Source organism: Leuciscus leuciscus, assembly GCF_965113295.1.
Source record: "Leuciscus leuciscus genome assembly, chromosome: 10".
Classification (NCBI taxonomy): Eukaryota; Metazoa; Chordata; class Actinopteri; order Cypriniformes; family Leuciscidae; genus Leuciscus; species Leuciscus leuciscus.
This window is the reverse complement of record NC_138734.1, coordinates 26,891,429-26,908,936: the sequence shown is the minus strand read 5'-3', so window position 1 is coordinate 26,908,936 and position 17,508 is coordinate 26,891,429. Positions and strand designations below refer to the sequence as shown.

Sequence of the window (17,508 nt, the reverse complement as noted above, 5' to 3'; positions counted from 1 at the left end):
ATTGCTTTCATGCCTATGTTTTTGCGGATAAAACCTCATGTGTTTTACATTACAGAGCGTGTGCCACAGGTGTTGTGTGATCTGTGTTATCATGGTGATAAAACATAAAGGTCAAGCTCCTTAAATGATTAGATATCTATCAAACAGCCTAATAGTAGGCTACATAATAGGCCTACAACTATTAACATCTTTGGAAACACTTTCAAATGGCTAATATAGGCCTAAACATTAATAATGCATAGGCTATATGTGTGTTGAACTGCTATCTGTAAACTGTGTTTCTGGTGTTGTGTTTGTGTGCTGTACTGATATCTTACTCGGACCCTCACCACTAAAATTAGCAAGCAGGGACCTCTACTGGTCAAAATGTCACGTGCAACAAAATTAGTTATTCAATAAAAATTAAAAAAAATTAAAAAAATTAAAAATTAAAAGTGTTTTGGCTATGGCATAGCATAGTTGGCTAGAAAGATTACTTAATTTCGAAATAATATAAAAATACTGGGTGATGGGGGGTTAATATAATATTTAATGAATCAATTTAAAAACAACAACCAACTTAACCATAATGAATCATAGAAATAACAATACAAATGGAAAATATGCCTGTTTTTCAATTGATTTAATAAAAATAATATTGACCCTTTCATGCATAGTGATCACTACAGTGGACACTGGACAGCTTAAAAAGCATTGTCTTGAATTTGCACGGGTTTTGATGGCATAGTTGCACATCATCCTCTTCAGTGGACCCTGGTGCATCATCCTATACATTGCAACCAAGTGACAAGCCGTTGTGTTTCGATTTTCCCCCCCTCCAAACCAAGATGGCCAATAGTCAGTCAGAAATGCCAAGTTGCTCCGAAATATCCACCCATTACTTCTATCCTAGAAGACCCTTGTAGGTAAAAAAATATATATATTGCAGCATCAAGCAATACCGAATGAATCCTATCACAGTTAAATTTTCCAAGTTTTGATTTTAGATTGGGAGAAAAACCTGAATAATAAAAACATAAAAAAGTTATGTGATTACATAATGTATGTGACTTGTAATGCATTACTTTACTTGTTAGATCAAAAAGTAATCTGATTTCGTAATGCACGTTATTGTAATGCGCAATGTTGCAATCCCCAAAAATCCTGACTGAAGTTATCATAATTCATGCATGAAAGGGTTAATAATAATATATATATATATATACGGGGATTGTTGTTCTTCATTTAGTCTTGGTTTTTGGTTTAATTAATAAATAACAAACAAAACAATAAGATAAAAAAGATAAAAAATAAGGTTGTCCAGTGCTTTCAAATTCGCCGTGCCCCTAATTATGGGGATTTTATTTTATTTTAAAGAGAGAATAATGCAAGTCTAGTTTGTGTGCTATCGCTATCATCAGACATAATAAAAAGCACGTGGGCGTTTCAGAACATACGGAAGTTATGAATAATTATGACATCACTGCCCAGAATGCGATTGCAGCAGGAAGTGACGGCAAGACTTCCACGGTGGCTCCTTTCTTACGTGGCAACGCGTCAAGCGACCGCGAGACACTGAGCACAAAGAGACAGAATATTCATTAAAATACGTTATTACATTTTCTTTATTGGTTCGCTTGTTGATAGGGTTTAAGCTCTTCTTTTAAATCATCATGGGTCTGACCATCTCATCGCTGTTTGGGAGACTTTTCGGCAAGAAACAGATGAGAATACTGATGGGTGAGTGTTTCAAGTACATTACACTTCTGTGTTTCTGATGTATTTGTGTGGTAAATATTCAATTCTAAGACAATATAGATAGTATGTGGGTGTAAGATTAAATAAAAGATGATTTTAGTCATTTCCTCATTGAAATTCAAGAACCATTGTCATATTTCTTGGGCAGTGGCTAATGTTAGCTTGCTAGCTTCAGATAGAGCTTGAATGAATAGATAAAATCACACCATTGTAATGAAATTGACAGCTAACGTTTTTTTAAAAAAAACATACATTTCAGTGGGTTTGGACGCTGCAGGTAAAACCACAATACTTTACAAGTTAAAGCTGGGAGAAATTGTCACCACCATCCCCACTATAGGTGAGATTACACTTGACATTACACTGACATGACTATCACTCTTTCACAATGTTACATTTTTCATTTAAAACAGAAGCAGCTCGTGATTAAATCTTATACATGTGAATCAGTTTTCAAGATTCTGTTCATTTTGTTGATCAATATCTGTAATGTCACAGCCAATGCCTTTAGTGTGGGTTTTAACCAAGTGTTTTCAGGGAGAATTTGCACTTAAAGTAATGTTTTGTCTGACACTGACATTATTAAAAGCTTTTATAATTGTTTTTATTGGCGCAGATATCTAGATGGGTCCAATTGCCTATATATTTCTCATTTATGCATAATCCAATTTATTGACAGCATATACAATTAATATGAATGACTGAAATTACGTTTTTTCTTCTTCTTTTTTCCCCAAATTCATTCAAATAATTGAAAATACTGAATATGATAAGCAATTATGATAAAATATTGTATTCATTGGCAATGCTTTCAGTTGGTCTTTGAGCTGCCAAAAGGTGTAATGGCTACTGCTGTTAATTTACTCTTCACTAAGCCCCACCTTAAAAACATTACTGACCAATCCTACCTAGTAACTGTTGCTGTCTGCCACATTATCACAAGCTTTTACAGAAATTATTTTAAAAATATGGTAGAACTGTGTTGCAAAGTCACTCTCACTGTTTCTGAGCGAGCTACAGTAATCGAGGAACGAAGGGTCAAAATTTAGGTGCTGTCATTGGCAATAATCTTTTTAATAGCCAAATATCAGCTAGTGAATCGCCATGGCTGATGTATTTGCCTATCACTAATCAAAACAAATCAAATATTTTCGATATTATGATGCACCTTGAGTAAGTTGTTGTTGAACTGTATTTGTTTTCTGCTGATGGACAGGTTTTAATGTAGAAACTGTTGAATACAAGAACATCTGCTTCACTGTGTGGGATGTCGGCGGTCAGGACAAGATTCGTCCTCTCTGGAGACACTATTTTCAGAACACACAGGTATAATTTTTATATATGGTCACTTTGCTGTGAAGGTGCCACTTATCTGTTTCTCAATATGTTTATCCAAAGCAACATATAATAAATCAGTTACAGGCACTGTGCCCCTTCAGCAGCATCCTGATCTGAAGTCTCTTTCTATGTGGTTGAGATGCTTTTGTGAATGTTATTCATTTGAAGCGTTTTAAGGATCATTATTTTAGCTGTTGAGCCCAAACTGTTAATTATTTTGTCCTCAGGGTCTGATCTTTGTTGTGGACAGCAATGACAGAGAAAGAGTTGCAGAATCCGCAGAAGAGCTTTCTAAAATGGTAAGCATTCCATTTAACCTTCAGATATTACATAAAATCTGCATCACACCAAAGTCCCTTTCAAAGAAAGTCTGTTCACTTGGCGGACATATTTGCAATGCCTCTGGGCAGTTATTTCGAGCATCCAAGACCAGGGCTGCATCCGAAATCACACACGTCCCTACTCCCTACTATATTGTAAGTGAAAAACAGTATGTGACAGAATTCACAGTACTCATTCCGGCGAGTTTATGAAGTGCATATGATAGAGACTTTACTATCCCATGAGCCCACGGGAGAGGATTTGTGAATGGCATTAAAGCGATGCAACTGACGCTAGTAGGTCATATGATAATGACAGAATGGCGAATCAATGTAATACTTCCAGATTACATTCATACTATATAGAACACTTTTTATTTTGTGGTTGTGAAGTAATTACTTATTCAAAATAAGTACCTACTCGAGAGTATGACCTTTATGTTCACAACTAAATAACACATTTCCCACATCCGCAACAAAATCTGACACAAACTGTCCCATAAATGTTGTTGCTTATGATCAAATAGCGTTAAAGTCTAGTCTCAATAGTCTCAAGCTTCAATGGGAACCGGAGCTTCTAACGGGAGCTGCCGTGACGCAGTGACTTTACCAATCAGCGATTGGCTCTTTTACTCAGAAGATATTGCAGGTTGCAGTTTCTCCCATTCATAATAGGAGTGAACCGTCATTCTATATCTGAAGTCTTGGATCACACTCAACCTGTCACTTTTTTAGTGTCCTGAACTGAGATCACGTTACACAATGTATTTGTATTTACATGTGCATTTATGTTCTTGGCCGAAGCTTTCTTACCAAAGTGTCATGACAAAGTCCATGTGTTATGTTTGTTAGGAACTTTGCCATTTGTTAACGCACACAATGCCATTCAATTTGTGGGAATAATACTGCATTTTCTTCCCTATTATCAAGTCACCTTTATATAGCGCTTTTTACAATACGGATTGTTTCAAAGCAGCTTTACAGTGATTACAGGAAAATAATGCAACAAGGTTTGTTTTGGCAGTAGAGCAGCTCTAGAAGAAAATAGTGTCATTGTCCAGCTTAAAGGGATAGTTTACCCCAAAAATTTAAATTGTCATTTACTCACCCTCAAGTTGTTCCAAACCTTTCTTTCTTCGGCTGAACACAAAAGAAGATATTTTGAAGTATGTTTGTAACCAAACATTTTATGAACCCCATTGACTTCCATAGTATGGAAGTCAATGAGGCCCATCGGCTGTTGTTGAACATTAAGTTGTGAGATGTATCCAAGTGAAACGGCTTTTCTAACAAGAAAGGGCGGGACTTGTTTGTTTTTTTTCCATTGTGAATTAATTGGACCGCTGGATGACTGTAGTTTGCTATTGCTGTGATCTCATGTGAGTGACCGGTTGTCACGCCAGGAAACACGCCATCATAGAAGAGATGTAGCTGTTAGAGGCAGGGGAATGATTAGGAGGGCACATGAATTTAAAAGAAAATGTGCGTAATAAATCATTCAATATTTCATATTGACTTTTCAAAATTACTAGGTTTTTAATGTGCAGTATTCGCTAATTTGCCAGGTGGCCCGTGACTCCATTCTTATTGTTGAGCCCTGTAATGTATAAATGTGTTGATTTATTGACATTGTTAGATCAGCCTCATCATGCTCACTTTCTTAATTTATACAGTTGCAGGAAGATGAACTGAGGGATGCCGTGCTGCTGGTTTTTGCAAACAAACAGGATCTGCCCAACGCCATGGCTGTCAGTGAACTCACAGACAAACTTGGGCTGCAGAGTCTACGCAGCAGAACGGTATGCACACTTACTTGATTGACTCCAAACATCCACTTGTTTAAGCAGTGACCGCATTTTTAATGTCCGTTGTCTGTTTTCCACAGTGGTACGTTCAAGCGACCTGCGCTACACAAGGCACCGGACTCTATGAAGGACTGGACTGGTTATCAAATGAGCTCTCCAAACGCTGATAGTGAATTTTAGAAAGACAGAGGGTGTCAGTTGATAGACTCTGTCCTGAAGAACTTGTGTGTGTGTGTGTGTGTGTGTGTGTGTGTGCGCGCGCGCGTGTGTGTGTGTGGAGGAGCTATCAAGTGTTCAGCATCATGTCTAATCTATCTTATCTGTCTTTTTCTATGCTGTATTCCTACTAATGTTCTTTTAATTTTTTCCCCCTTACAAATCTGATTGTTTTTCAGGACTGTAAAATAATGCTTAAATTGCACGTTTACTTGATAACTGTGAGAGCATTATGGCACAACAGAGAGGAAGTTTAGGTGGAATTCCAAGTTGAGGCTTCCCTTCATGCAAGTTTGGAGTAGTTGTAGCTTAAGAGCGAGCAAATGCCAGTCTTTGTGTATTGACGCTCACTCCAAAGTCTCTGTTGCAGTGCTGCCTAACCTGACATGCGAGTCGCAGGACCCGCAGCTCCATGAACATTCCATTTCATGGCAGTTAATTTTATTCCAGGTGGTTTTGTAAAGCTACACATTAACTTTTGTTGCAAAAGCCTCCTTAGTCTAGTTTCAGGGACTTAGCCACCAAATCAAGCTTTTGAGATGTTTGGAGCAAAATGGTACATGAAGTATTGACAGCAATATGGAGTCATCTATAATTGATTAGCCCAATGATCTCTAACCGCCTTTGATGTAAAATACCTCCACTGAACAATATGTAAGTAAATGTTTTAGTTGAAAGCATTTGAACAGATCATAGTACTTTGCTTGATTTTTCTGAGGTGGATTGGACAGGGATGAATCGTTTCTTCAATCTGCTCCATGTTTCTTTTCTTTTCGTGTCAAACAGATGTATGTATGCTGGCACCTTTAATATCAATGATCAAGGTGCATTCGGTGAGAATTTTGTATGGGACACTCCAGTAAACCAATAAGGTTCCCTTTTCCTGAGCAGGATTTTCTGATCTTATACACTTCCCTATTGCGGCAAATTCCCTACTCTTGCTTGAACTGTGCCACAAGGTCCACACCTGTGAGAAAATAAAGATCTGATAAAAACTGAATGGAAACATTGTATGCTTGTGATTTTTTTTTTTTTTTGGATATACTCTGGTTACAGACCTTTCAGCCTTTCAAAGGGATTTTCTATTCTTAAAGACCATTGCTATAGCCTGCATTATTGCACAGCTTTATGCTGGTTATTTAACCTAATTTTTAATCACTGTAAAAAATCTGGTAATATGAAGATGGTTTACTTACCTGACTTTCTTCAAATTCATGTAACTAGTGCAAAGTGCCTGTGCAAAAGCAGTTTTTGTGTGTTTTTAGTAATTGTTGGTACGGTGTGTTTGAGTGTTCATTGTTACAATTGCACAGCAAAAGTTCAGTGACGTTTTTATTTGTGCATGGTAGAAAGCAAATACTGATACTGACAATGACACAATAAATATGGAAAATTGCTACACGATTGAGGGTGCAGGCTACACAGTGAACTGAGAAAATGCTACGCTTGAGCAAACAGTTTGTGAATAGGCTACTACAAATGATGGCTGTGAATAAAATATAATATTCAGAAGTAAATAGTGTAGCTGACTTAATGTTTAGCTGACAGAGTGTTTATGTCAGAATGTTTATTTTTAAACCACAACCTATGGAAGCAGATTAGTCTCAAATATAATTCACGCAAAAAACATGATTCACACATGCGTAAACAATTTCACATGCATGAAACCTAATTCACGTACACACAAAAAAAATGACAAAAAGCAAAATAAAATTATATATTCATAAAATACACTTCACAAATGCAAACCAATTCGTAGATGTACAACTGTGCCCAAAAACCTTTGAAAGTTTAAAATGTACGAATTTATCCTTGAATTTGAATGTGCAAATCGTCATTCACGTGTGAATCGCCTTGGATGTGTGTGTGTGTGTGTGTGTGTTTTTGAGACTTTCCTGGCAGCGCTCTCCTCCTACACAGAGCAGTCCTACTCTTTAGCCAATCAGATTTAAGCTTATCAATCGACCAATCAGTATCACGTGAGGGCGGGCCTACCTGCATGTTATGTCATCAGCTTTCGACCAGTTCATATGGGTTAATGCATCTCCAGTCTCTTGAAGTGTCACCGCAGCTGTCCAGCGAGATAGCAAAAGAAACTCAGCAGCAGTCCAAATGTCTTGTGTGGAACAGCTACGGCGACCAAGGCTGACTGCTAGTCGTTTTTGGGATGCTTGTTGTAGTAGGGCGTGTTGTGCAGAGCAGGAGTCTGCAGCTATTCAGATGATCAGAGGCTCCACAAAGCAAACAGCTGCAATGAAGCGTGGTCTACTAGTGGAGCCTGAAGTGCTGGCAAACTATGCTGCAAGTTAATGTGCTACCAGCAGGATTCATCATTCACCCTGACGCACCACATCTCGGGGCCAGTCCAGACGGTCGGGTGTATGACCCTTCAGAGTCGCCTCCTTTTGGCCTGGTTTGGCCTGGTTGAGGTGAAGAGCAGCACAAAAACTGATCCATCTCAGGTTGCTCACCTCAAGGTGCAGGAAGGCCACACCAGTCTGAGGCGTTCACATAAGTACTACTGGCAGGTTCAGGGCCAACTGGCAATCACAGGACTGACATGGTGTGACTTTGTTACCGATACCCTATCAACTTTAACTGTGGAAAGAATTTGGCGTGATGACTCATTCATAGCGGAAATGAAAGAGAAATTAGATATATATTATTATGGCACATACATGAATGCATACCTTGAATTCCACTAATCTTGTCTTTACCAATCAGTTTAGCCTTCTCTCTTACTGTTGATGATCTGTAATGTTATTTTTTATTGTAAATGTTCGATGTTGTTTATTAAGTTGTTATTAATCAGTTGATGTTACACATACCAAAAAATTAAATGATGCATCATTTTGACCAATTTTTTTTAATTGTTCATCTAATGTTTTAGTGAAATCAAAGTCACATTTCAACAGAAAAATATTAAGAATATAACAATTATATTTAATTTGATGTTTAAGAATATGTGGGAACACTAAATTATTTACATACTATTTATACATTATTTACACACAAAACATTAATTCATTCACTCTTCAAAACAAAAAGGTCCTTGATAATTTGCCAAAACACAGCAGTTAAGCCAGATCTGATTCACACTGCCTATCAGTGTGAGCGGCACGGGAGAGTCCCAGATGTGAAAGGACTTTACCCTACCGATCACTCTCTCCACTATAATTCTGAGGTGGGCAATGGCTTGGGTTTGTTCCGTTTCCTCCTTGCTGAATTGAGCTGAACGCTTAAAAGGTGGAATGACGCCAACGTCAGCAAGGAGGTCTTGATGTTACAGAGTTACAGTTGTAGGCTAACGTTAGTTGAATTTCGTGAACAGCTTATATTATAAACATTAAGTTGTTCAGTTAGAAATGCATTTATCCAATAACGGTACACATAGTTGACTAGCGTTAAAGGGGTCATATAATGCCATTTTTGTACAAGCTAATATGATTCTTTAGGGTCTAAATTAAAAGTTTGTATATACTTTAATTAAAAATTCCCATTAGTATTGTAAGAAAACACTAATTTTACCTGGTCAAAAACAGCTCTGTTTTCAGCACGCCGTTTAAGTGCATGTGTCTTTAAATGATAATGAGCTTTGCTCACCCCGCCCCTCTGATCTGTTCGTACATACTGTGTACACAGTTTTAATAACACTATAACCATTATGCGTTGTTCATTATAAACGTAGGATTATGAATTATATTGAGAAAGTCGTACATAGAAAACATGCCGTAATGTACCCTAAACCTTGTGTAAACCTTAGCCCCGCATTCATCGTGAAGCGTGGTAGCGATTTGCAAAGATTAATATAAAGATGAATAAAACGTTACACTCACTTCAGTTATTCTGGAGGTGCAGCAGGAACACGAATAGTTGGTACTGACCCTTGTTTGTAAAGCAGTCTGGTGTGTGAAATGATTCGCGCAAACATGAAAGCATTGACGTTGATCGTGGGGAATATTCCCTTCGAAAACAAAACTCAGCCACTGTGTCTTCAGCGGTTCAGATTTAGGAACATCAAAATGACTGCTGTGTTCCTTATTACACCCAAGAACAGAACACCACAATCGCTTAAGCCTGGAACACACCAAGCCGACGCAGACGAACTAGCGCTGATGAAAGCCGACTGTGTTGTCGCCTCACGTCGGGGTAAAAAGCTGCACTTGAACACACCGAGAGAACTACAGCCGACTGTCATCTAGAATGCGCGTTCTGCGCCTGCGTGTAAATGAGACAGCTGTCTATTTCTGCAGATATATTCGTCTATATTCGTCATTCAAAAAGGGAAACCGGCGCTGCCGGCTGCAGTTACACAAACCGTAAACAAAGCAGTGCGTGCTTACCGTTTTGAATATCAATCCTGCTAAACACTGTCTTTATTCCACTCCTCTCGTGTTAATATTGAAATATTCGCCAAGGAACACTCAGATAAGATGACATATCATTAGAACAGCCTTCTATCTGTACCGTTTTGACTTTGCTCGCTATTTTGCTATTATTCTCGTGCACTGACTCGGTCACTAAGCTGAACAGCCAATCAGAGTTCCCTCTTTCACCGACGGCCCGACGCCGATTCAACATGTCGAATCGGCCGTTACAAAGCCGACGAAGACCAATTTCAGCCGACGGTGCGGAACACACTGAGAAGATTTAGTCGGCCGACGCACGGAAACTGCCCGACGGCCGACCGTCGGCTTGGTGTGTTCCAGGCTTTAGACGCCATTCTGCTCATAGACAGTGCTCCAGTGTATCAAGTTACAACGGCAGACTATGATGACAGCTCCCTCACGAGCGAGGGCGGGTCTGTGTTGAAAGCTGCTGTCAACAACAATCGTGGGAGGGACGTCCGATCTTGTGATGTCACAAAATCGAACGGATCAATTTGAGACAGGGGAAAACATAAAAAAAAAGAAAAAGAAAGAAAAGAAAAAGAGATAAAAAAAACAAAACACTGGATGGATTTTTATCATTTTATGATGGTTGTGTACAGGCACTGCCAACACACATTTCAGTACAATCAATTTGTAAAAGTGCATGTACCATTATATGACCCCTTTAACTAAACAGATTATGAACAATCTTACCTGCAGGTGGGTGTATCACGTAGTCGTGATCCATCCTTACTGCCTTAGCCACCATGTCGCTATCTTCACAGCATAGCTGTATAGACTGATGTTTGAAGGTTATGTCATATACTGACTCCCTTCTCAAAGGAGCAGTAAAGTTGTTCCAAGGGAACAGGCTTGGGACAACACCACTCTTCAGGCGACGAACGACGCAGCCACCACTGTAATCATCCGGAGCGAAGTGCTGGCTGCAGACATAGGTGCTATACCTTTTTTTACATCTTAAAGACGGTCATTTAAAATTTTCATCTGACAGGAAAATCTTCTATAAGTATTGCAGATGAGCACATCACAACATGAAATAGACATCTGAGTGATGTGTGCTATTATGTAGGATAATTCACTGTTGTCAACACTGCTTACATTAGACAAATGTGCTGTAAGGAAGGTAACTAAACAAATCTATAAAGTAACTAAACATAAGTTATATTTTATTTGTCCATTTGTACTGTTGATAAATTGAGGAACATTTATGTTGGATAAAAAGTGACACATCAGCAACAACCTCAACATGTAAATGTATTGTTGAGTTCATAAATCACAAAGGTAATGTGAATCTTGTCTGGATGTTACAGTATGGAAGGCATAAAGGGCCAAAACATGTGAAACTGTCGTGTTAACACGTAAGCGTTAACACGCAATTTAGCAAGAGCTCCAAAGCAGTAGGTGGTGCTAATGTCCAATAATTTACGCGTTAACACGCAATAGGCTAGTTGGACGTGGCCGCCATGTTGGATTACCGATCAGCGAGTGTGGGGATAGATACTTCCGGTTTCGCATTACGCCCGGTGCAGGGAGCCAGAGAAAGCCGAAAATGATCTCTTATAGTTGTCTATAGAATCAATTATATCACTTAAAATACTTCTAAGATCCATATTACTATCACACAAGCCAATGGAAATGAAATGCACGGATGCATAGTCAGATTAATGAATGAAATACAACTGTTCACGAACAGAATATTGTATTTGACTCATGCTGCATACGCATACGTAATGACAATTATGCCTACTGTAAATATAGAGTTACAACTACGATTAGAGTTGTTTGCATAAAATGCATCGTGAACATTCACACGTTTGCCCGGTGATAGGCTACAATTTATCTCCATAAATACTATTTTCTCAATTCTGCGCATATATTTTCACTTACTTACATCAATTGCTCGATCAATATTATCATCACATATTTTACATTTACATTTTTAACTGTAGGTACCACAATTTAATATAGCTACATTTGTGTATATTTTACACATAGTAAAATACTGTATGTGCTGCTTATAAACACCAGACAGATAATGATTTATGAAACAGATGGTCTTTACTCATCTCACTTGCACAAAATAAATGCAGTAATAGAAAGCATAGAAACGCACAGGTGAAATACACTGAAAATTATATGCATTTTGTATGCAATTTGGTCGGGTTGAAGTCATCCCTCCGGATCTTCTGCATCCACTCAGCCTGTACCGCAGCGTCAATGGGGAATGCATAAAAGCTGACTTTGTTGTAACGTGACGAAATGGTACATAACGGCACACAACAATGAAGTGCTGAGGCTGTCACCCTCTGAAAGGCAAGTCGCCTCTCTTGAATCTTAAAAACACTCATTGTGAAAAATGTTCTCTCTGGTAATGGAACTCGGTCGCTGTTGTCTCTCGCTCTCTCCCGCTCTCGCTGTCAGATCACCGGAAGTTTTCACCGGAAGTACTGGCCCACACACTCAAGTACCAACGTCAAAAGTCGCCATATTGTGCACAGAGCGAATACACGCGTTAACACCAGGCGCACTGTAAAAAATGTCTAACCTCTCCAAGTCAAAATTTTCTAGTGACTGGTCACATCTAAATTTTTTAATTTGCCCAAGTGTAATTCTTGTTGCAATAGTCTGTTAACATTGGCTCAATGAGAAATAATACGTCAGACTAATTGAAAAATTTTGATGTAACCAGTCACTAGAAACCAGTCTCAGAAACTCGCGATGCTGAGCTACAGTGAAATGATAGAAAAGACAGATGCATTATCTGTGTTAGTCAAATCGCCTCATTCGCGCGCAACGAGGCTAATTCGCGTATACCTCTAGACCGCAGGACCTCTAGACGCGCGTAAACGCGTCTTTACATTGACTTAACATTGAAATATATATTTGAAATATACATTGAAATCCATTCCATTCTGAATAAACAAACAACGCAGTTTACATGCTTCGTCCTTGTTGCATTTTTCACTAAGATAATGATTAATAAATGCACGCACAATTATCCGTGAACTTGATAAATGTTGCAGATATGTTTTACTATGCACAAACAAATGCCTTTCAACTTATGTGTGCAAAATTCAGAAGTAAATGAATGTGCAGCAATTTGTACAAATAAAAAGTCTGTAGGCCTACTATATGTGTTGTAGCCATTAAATAAGCTCATTTAGTTTCATATTTGTTAAAATAGTATAATGGTATTTTTTTTTCCATCTATGTTGATTATGAAAAGTGAACAGCATGAGTAAGATAGGATGCGCAATATATCGAGAGACATGGAGCGGGTCAGACATGATTTTGACCACTTTATTCAGTTTTGTTTTGTAGAAAACCTTTCTTTAAAGTTAATTTCGTTTTGTATAAATTGTATGTTAATTTTAATCAATTTGACATCAACGAATTGTCTGTATTTAATAAATAAGAAGCAAATATAGCAGACAATATAATCATGGAGGTGCCGGCGCCACGGTCACTTGCATTGCACGTGAACTGGAGCGCACCTCATCATAAATTAACCGAAACTCAGTGTATGCCTCACAGACATGAGAAATATAAAGAAAGCTTGAAATGTCTTTAAACGAAACAATTCAAAATGAAAAGAAATAGGCAACTCTCTGATTATATAATCCATGATGTGCATTTCTCTCTGCGTGTTCACTACGGAGAATGGCGATCGTCAACTTCATCTTTGCAGTTGCAGCCGACACTGTTTATTAATAAAAATCAATGCACGCCTGTCACCTTACAAATGCACATCTTGCTTGTTGCACGCACACATTATGTACATATTACGAAATAACGAGATATTATGTTGAAATAACATTATTAATAATAGCCTAATAAATCTTTAAGAATATTTGATTGAATGCTGAATGTTGTGCTTGTTCAATTTAATAAAATTAATACTTTAATTGTGATAATTAAAATAACTGAATATTAAATATTAAGTGGCCTATGTTTGCTCATTTATTAGTATTTATATATAATATAGTCTATCTAGCACGCCCTCAGCACCTGCGTTAAAAAATTATCTAGCGCTGCCCCTGGTTATAACGGCCTACGTATTAAAAAATGTTCGGGTTTAAACCTCATAATTACAGTTAATGTGTCGGCCCGGGCCGGGCTCGGACAACGTGCACGGGCTCGGGTAGGGTCGGGCTTCAATTTTCGGGCTTGAAACTGCCCAGCGGACCTGCAACCGTCTCGCAAGTGTTGATTGGCTATTACTTGTGAGGTGTAACCAATCAGATGGGCGGGACATTGAGCAAGTCTGCCAAGTGGTGATTACAGAGAGGCTACAGCAGCTATATCAGAGCCAGCCAAAGTAGCACATTTTAAAATAAAATTGACTTTAATAAAACCACGGATCCGTGATTTTGTGATCCGTCTCGCCACTAGTATAGAAGCACTGATCACTTTGAAGGGGGGATAAATGTATCCCCACCGGGGATAAATATAATTAAGCAGAGGCAGTATAAGACTGAAAATACGGGTTGAGGCCTGGTCTATGGGACAAAATTAGTTGGCTAATTAACATTCGACCTCCCCCATACACCTCACTTCCTCTCAGAAACAACAAAGAACTCACACAAGAACATGGTTTAATGTGAATGTTTATCATTGACTGTTATGCTTTTTGGTGTCATTTGAAATGTCTCAAAGTGAGTGGTACAGATATCTCAGATCCAGATAGATCAAATAAAAGGAAATAAGGTTTAGAGAAGTTTAGAGAAAACTGGTTTAGAGATAAGGCAACCCCCCTTCTGTGGGATAGAAGCCATTTGAGGGTGGTCTCCCCCATCCCCCATGTCACCTGGTCAAAGGAGGATAAAGGAAGGTGTGCTCGGGCTCTTGGCCCTCTTCTTTGCTGGACGTGAATGGAATAGGTGGTCTCTCTCTCTCTCTCTCTTTCTCTTTCTTTCCCTTTCTCTCTCTATCTCAGGTGCAAGCTGGGTAAGATTATTTGGTGTAACCAATGTATAACCATGTTCTAGATATTTGAAATGATTGTGGAATTGATCTCTGATATCTGAAATATTAAATTGTTACATGTGATTATTCTAACTGATTTTGACATTGTTCATTTAATGGTTAAAAAGAATAGTCATACATTCGCTCACCTTTAGTGAGGCACAGATGTTATTAAAACCTTTCATTTATGGAGTCAGATGAAGTAACGAGTAAATACATATGATTAATGTATTACAAATTTAACCAACCAATACTTTGCATGAGTGAGGACAGAACACGTGATACCTTCCCCGTGTATTGGCGAACCGGCAATTGGACCAATATAGCGGGCCTTACAGCAGGGATACATTGACCAGAAAGGGGGAAATCCCACGCATCCCCCAGGCAAATTGCACCCTGTGTGTATATATATATATATATACACACACACACACACACATATACGGTATATATAAATTTGTATGTACAGGTGTGCAGAGTGATTTTCTGAGCCCTTTTTCTCCCACTGGATGTATACAGTTTTTGGAAGTTGGGCAGGGGAGCACCAATAATCCTCTCGGCAGTCCGAACTGTCCCCTGTAGTCTTCTGATGTCTGATTTTGTAGCCGAGCCAAAACAGACAGTTATTGAAGTGCAGAGGACAGACTTAATGACTGCTGAGTAGAACCCCGGGGGTGGTACGCTATCCGAGAGCTCGATTACCCCCCTGATCTAAACATTTACATGCTAGCCTAAAGGGATATGCTAAAGGGATCCTCCATAAGGAGAAACTAGTTGGCACTTTAGCACCCCGCTATGACATCGGGTCCAGGCGCAGGTCCTTCATCAGATCTGGATACAGCCTGGATCCGGCAGGCAGCGCGAAAATCTCGGGATAAACAAAAACACTAAAATTAGCGTAGATGCCATCAGGGACGTCACTAGAATTGGAAGACGGGGGGGGGGGGGGGGGGGGTAAAATCCCCCCCCCCCCCCCGTAAAAAAATTTACAGTAAATTTACAGTAAATTTTATTTACTGTAAAATCTTACAGTAAATTTGAGTGAAAAACAACTATGTATATGTTTAGCTGTAATTTGTCTCTTCAACCCCGTTACCATCTTCAACCCTGTTACCCTAGTCTCAACCCAGTCACACCTAAATTTTTATAAAAATTTTTTTTTAAGTTTATGAATAAGTAATTTAATGTTTGTTGAACTTAGTCAGAAATTTTCAGAGCAATCATAAGAATACTGATTTTAGTTCAAATTCTGAAGTTAAGCCACATCTTTGATAAAAAATGATAGGGTTGCTGTCACAAAAAGTGCCCATTTCAGGCTTTAGTATAGCATAAGTGTAAAATTATATGTAAATTTCATTGTACAATTTATGGTAAGCTACGCTTTTTTATTATTTCAATTCAATTCAGTTATTGTGATTTGATTTAATATTGACTCAAGATAGGCGTTCATTTTTCTCAAGAAAAAAACAACTCACCTAATGCTGTAAACATACAGACAGCCCTATAAGCTGGTATTATTATTTAAGGTTAAAAATAACTCAAATTAAATATAATGCGTTTTTTTTTATTATAATAACAACTTTATTTAATGATATAAGTAAAAATATAATAAATATGTAATATAGAACACATATTTAGAAAAATACTCTCTATAGCTCTTTTTTTCTTGCCAACTAACGTGCTATAGCCTATATTATGTTCATTAAATGGCTTTCCTGAGGTAAACGTGACATACTTGTTCTCCAGCTATGTTATGGACATCTTCACGCTGATAAAAAACACTGATTGATCGATATTATGCATGAGGAATATACATTTCGGTAAGTTGTAGCCTAGCCTACTACTGTATCTTTCAACAGTGTTCGTGTTTTTTTTTTACTATTAGCTAGTAGAGATGGTCGGTTCACGTGCCGCTAGGGATCTGTCACGTCACATTTACAAACGCCAAAAAGGTATTTATTGTTTAAAGTTCGTAATAAAATTGACAGAAAAGAAAAAGTCTCAAAATCCAAATGAATCAAATGAGATTGACTCAGAAAAGACGTCAATGAATGCACGCGTGTCACCTGATCCACAAACGCATATCTTCTTTGTTGCATGCGCAAATTATCACACACTTATACAAAAGAAAACATTTGTATTCACAAAAATGTCTCTATTTGTACAAATTGCTACACATTCATTCAATTTAGAATTTTGCACACGCAAGTTCAAAGGCATTTGGTTGTAGATAGTAAAACATATCTACAACCTTTATCAAGTTCATGGATTATAGTGCTTGCACATGTTAATCATTTTGATACTATATTCATCCCATAGTTCTGGACTGGACTGGATTGTCAGTCAGTCCCTGCACCTGGGTCAAATTGAACTTCCCTCAGCTGGTGAAGGAAGCACAACCTCTGCTTTTTCATAGAGGAGTCAATGTGATTGTCCCACTTCAGGCCCTGAGAGATGGTAGAGTCCAGGAAACACTGATGATGGTGAGTCGGGGGAGTTTCTCCTGAAGTCCACTATTATCTCCACTGTTCCACTGAGCTTGTTCAGCTCCAGGCTGTTATGATTGCAACAGACAGTCATGCGTCTATTGCTTTATACAGAAATGTGGATGTGAAAAATAAACACACACACACACACACACACACACACACACACACACACACACACACACACACACACACACACACACACACACACACACACACACACACACACACACACACACACACACACACA

General features: G+C 38.3%; 1 protein-coding gene across 1 annotated transcript; it reads left to right on the top strand.

The window, feature by feature from the left end:
• Nucleotides 1-1,490: 1,490 nt before the first annotated feature.
• arf5 (ADP-ribosylation factor 5) lies at nt 1,491-6,416 on the top strand. Its single transcript, XM_082181527.1, has 6 exons — nt 1,491-1,719; nt 1,997-2,077; nt 2,954-3,063; nt 3,303-3,374; nt 5,069-5,194; nt 5,281-6,416. Exons 1-6 carry the CDS (start codon nt 1,653-1,655, stop codon nt 5,365-5,367), a joined length of 543 nt encoding a protein of 180 aa, XP_082037653.1. The 5' UTR covers nt 1,491-1,652; the 3' UTR covers nt 5,368-6,416.
• The last annotated feature ends 11,092 nt before the right edge of the window (nt 6,417-17,508 follow it).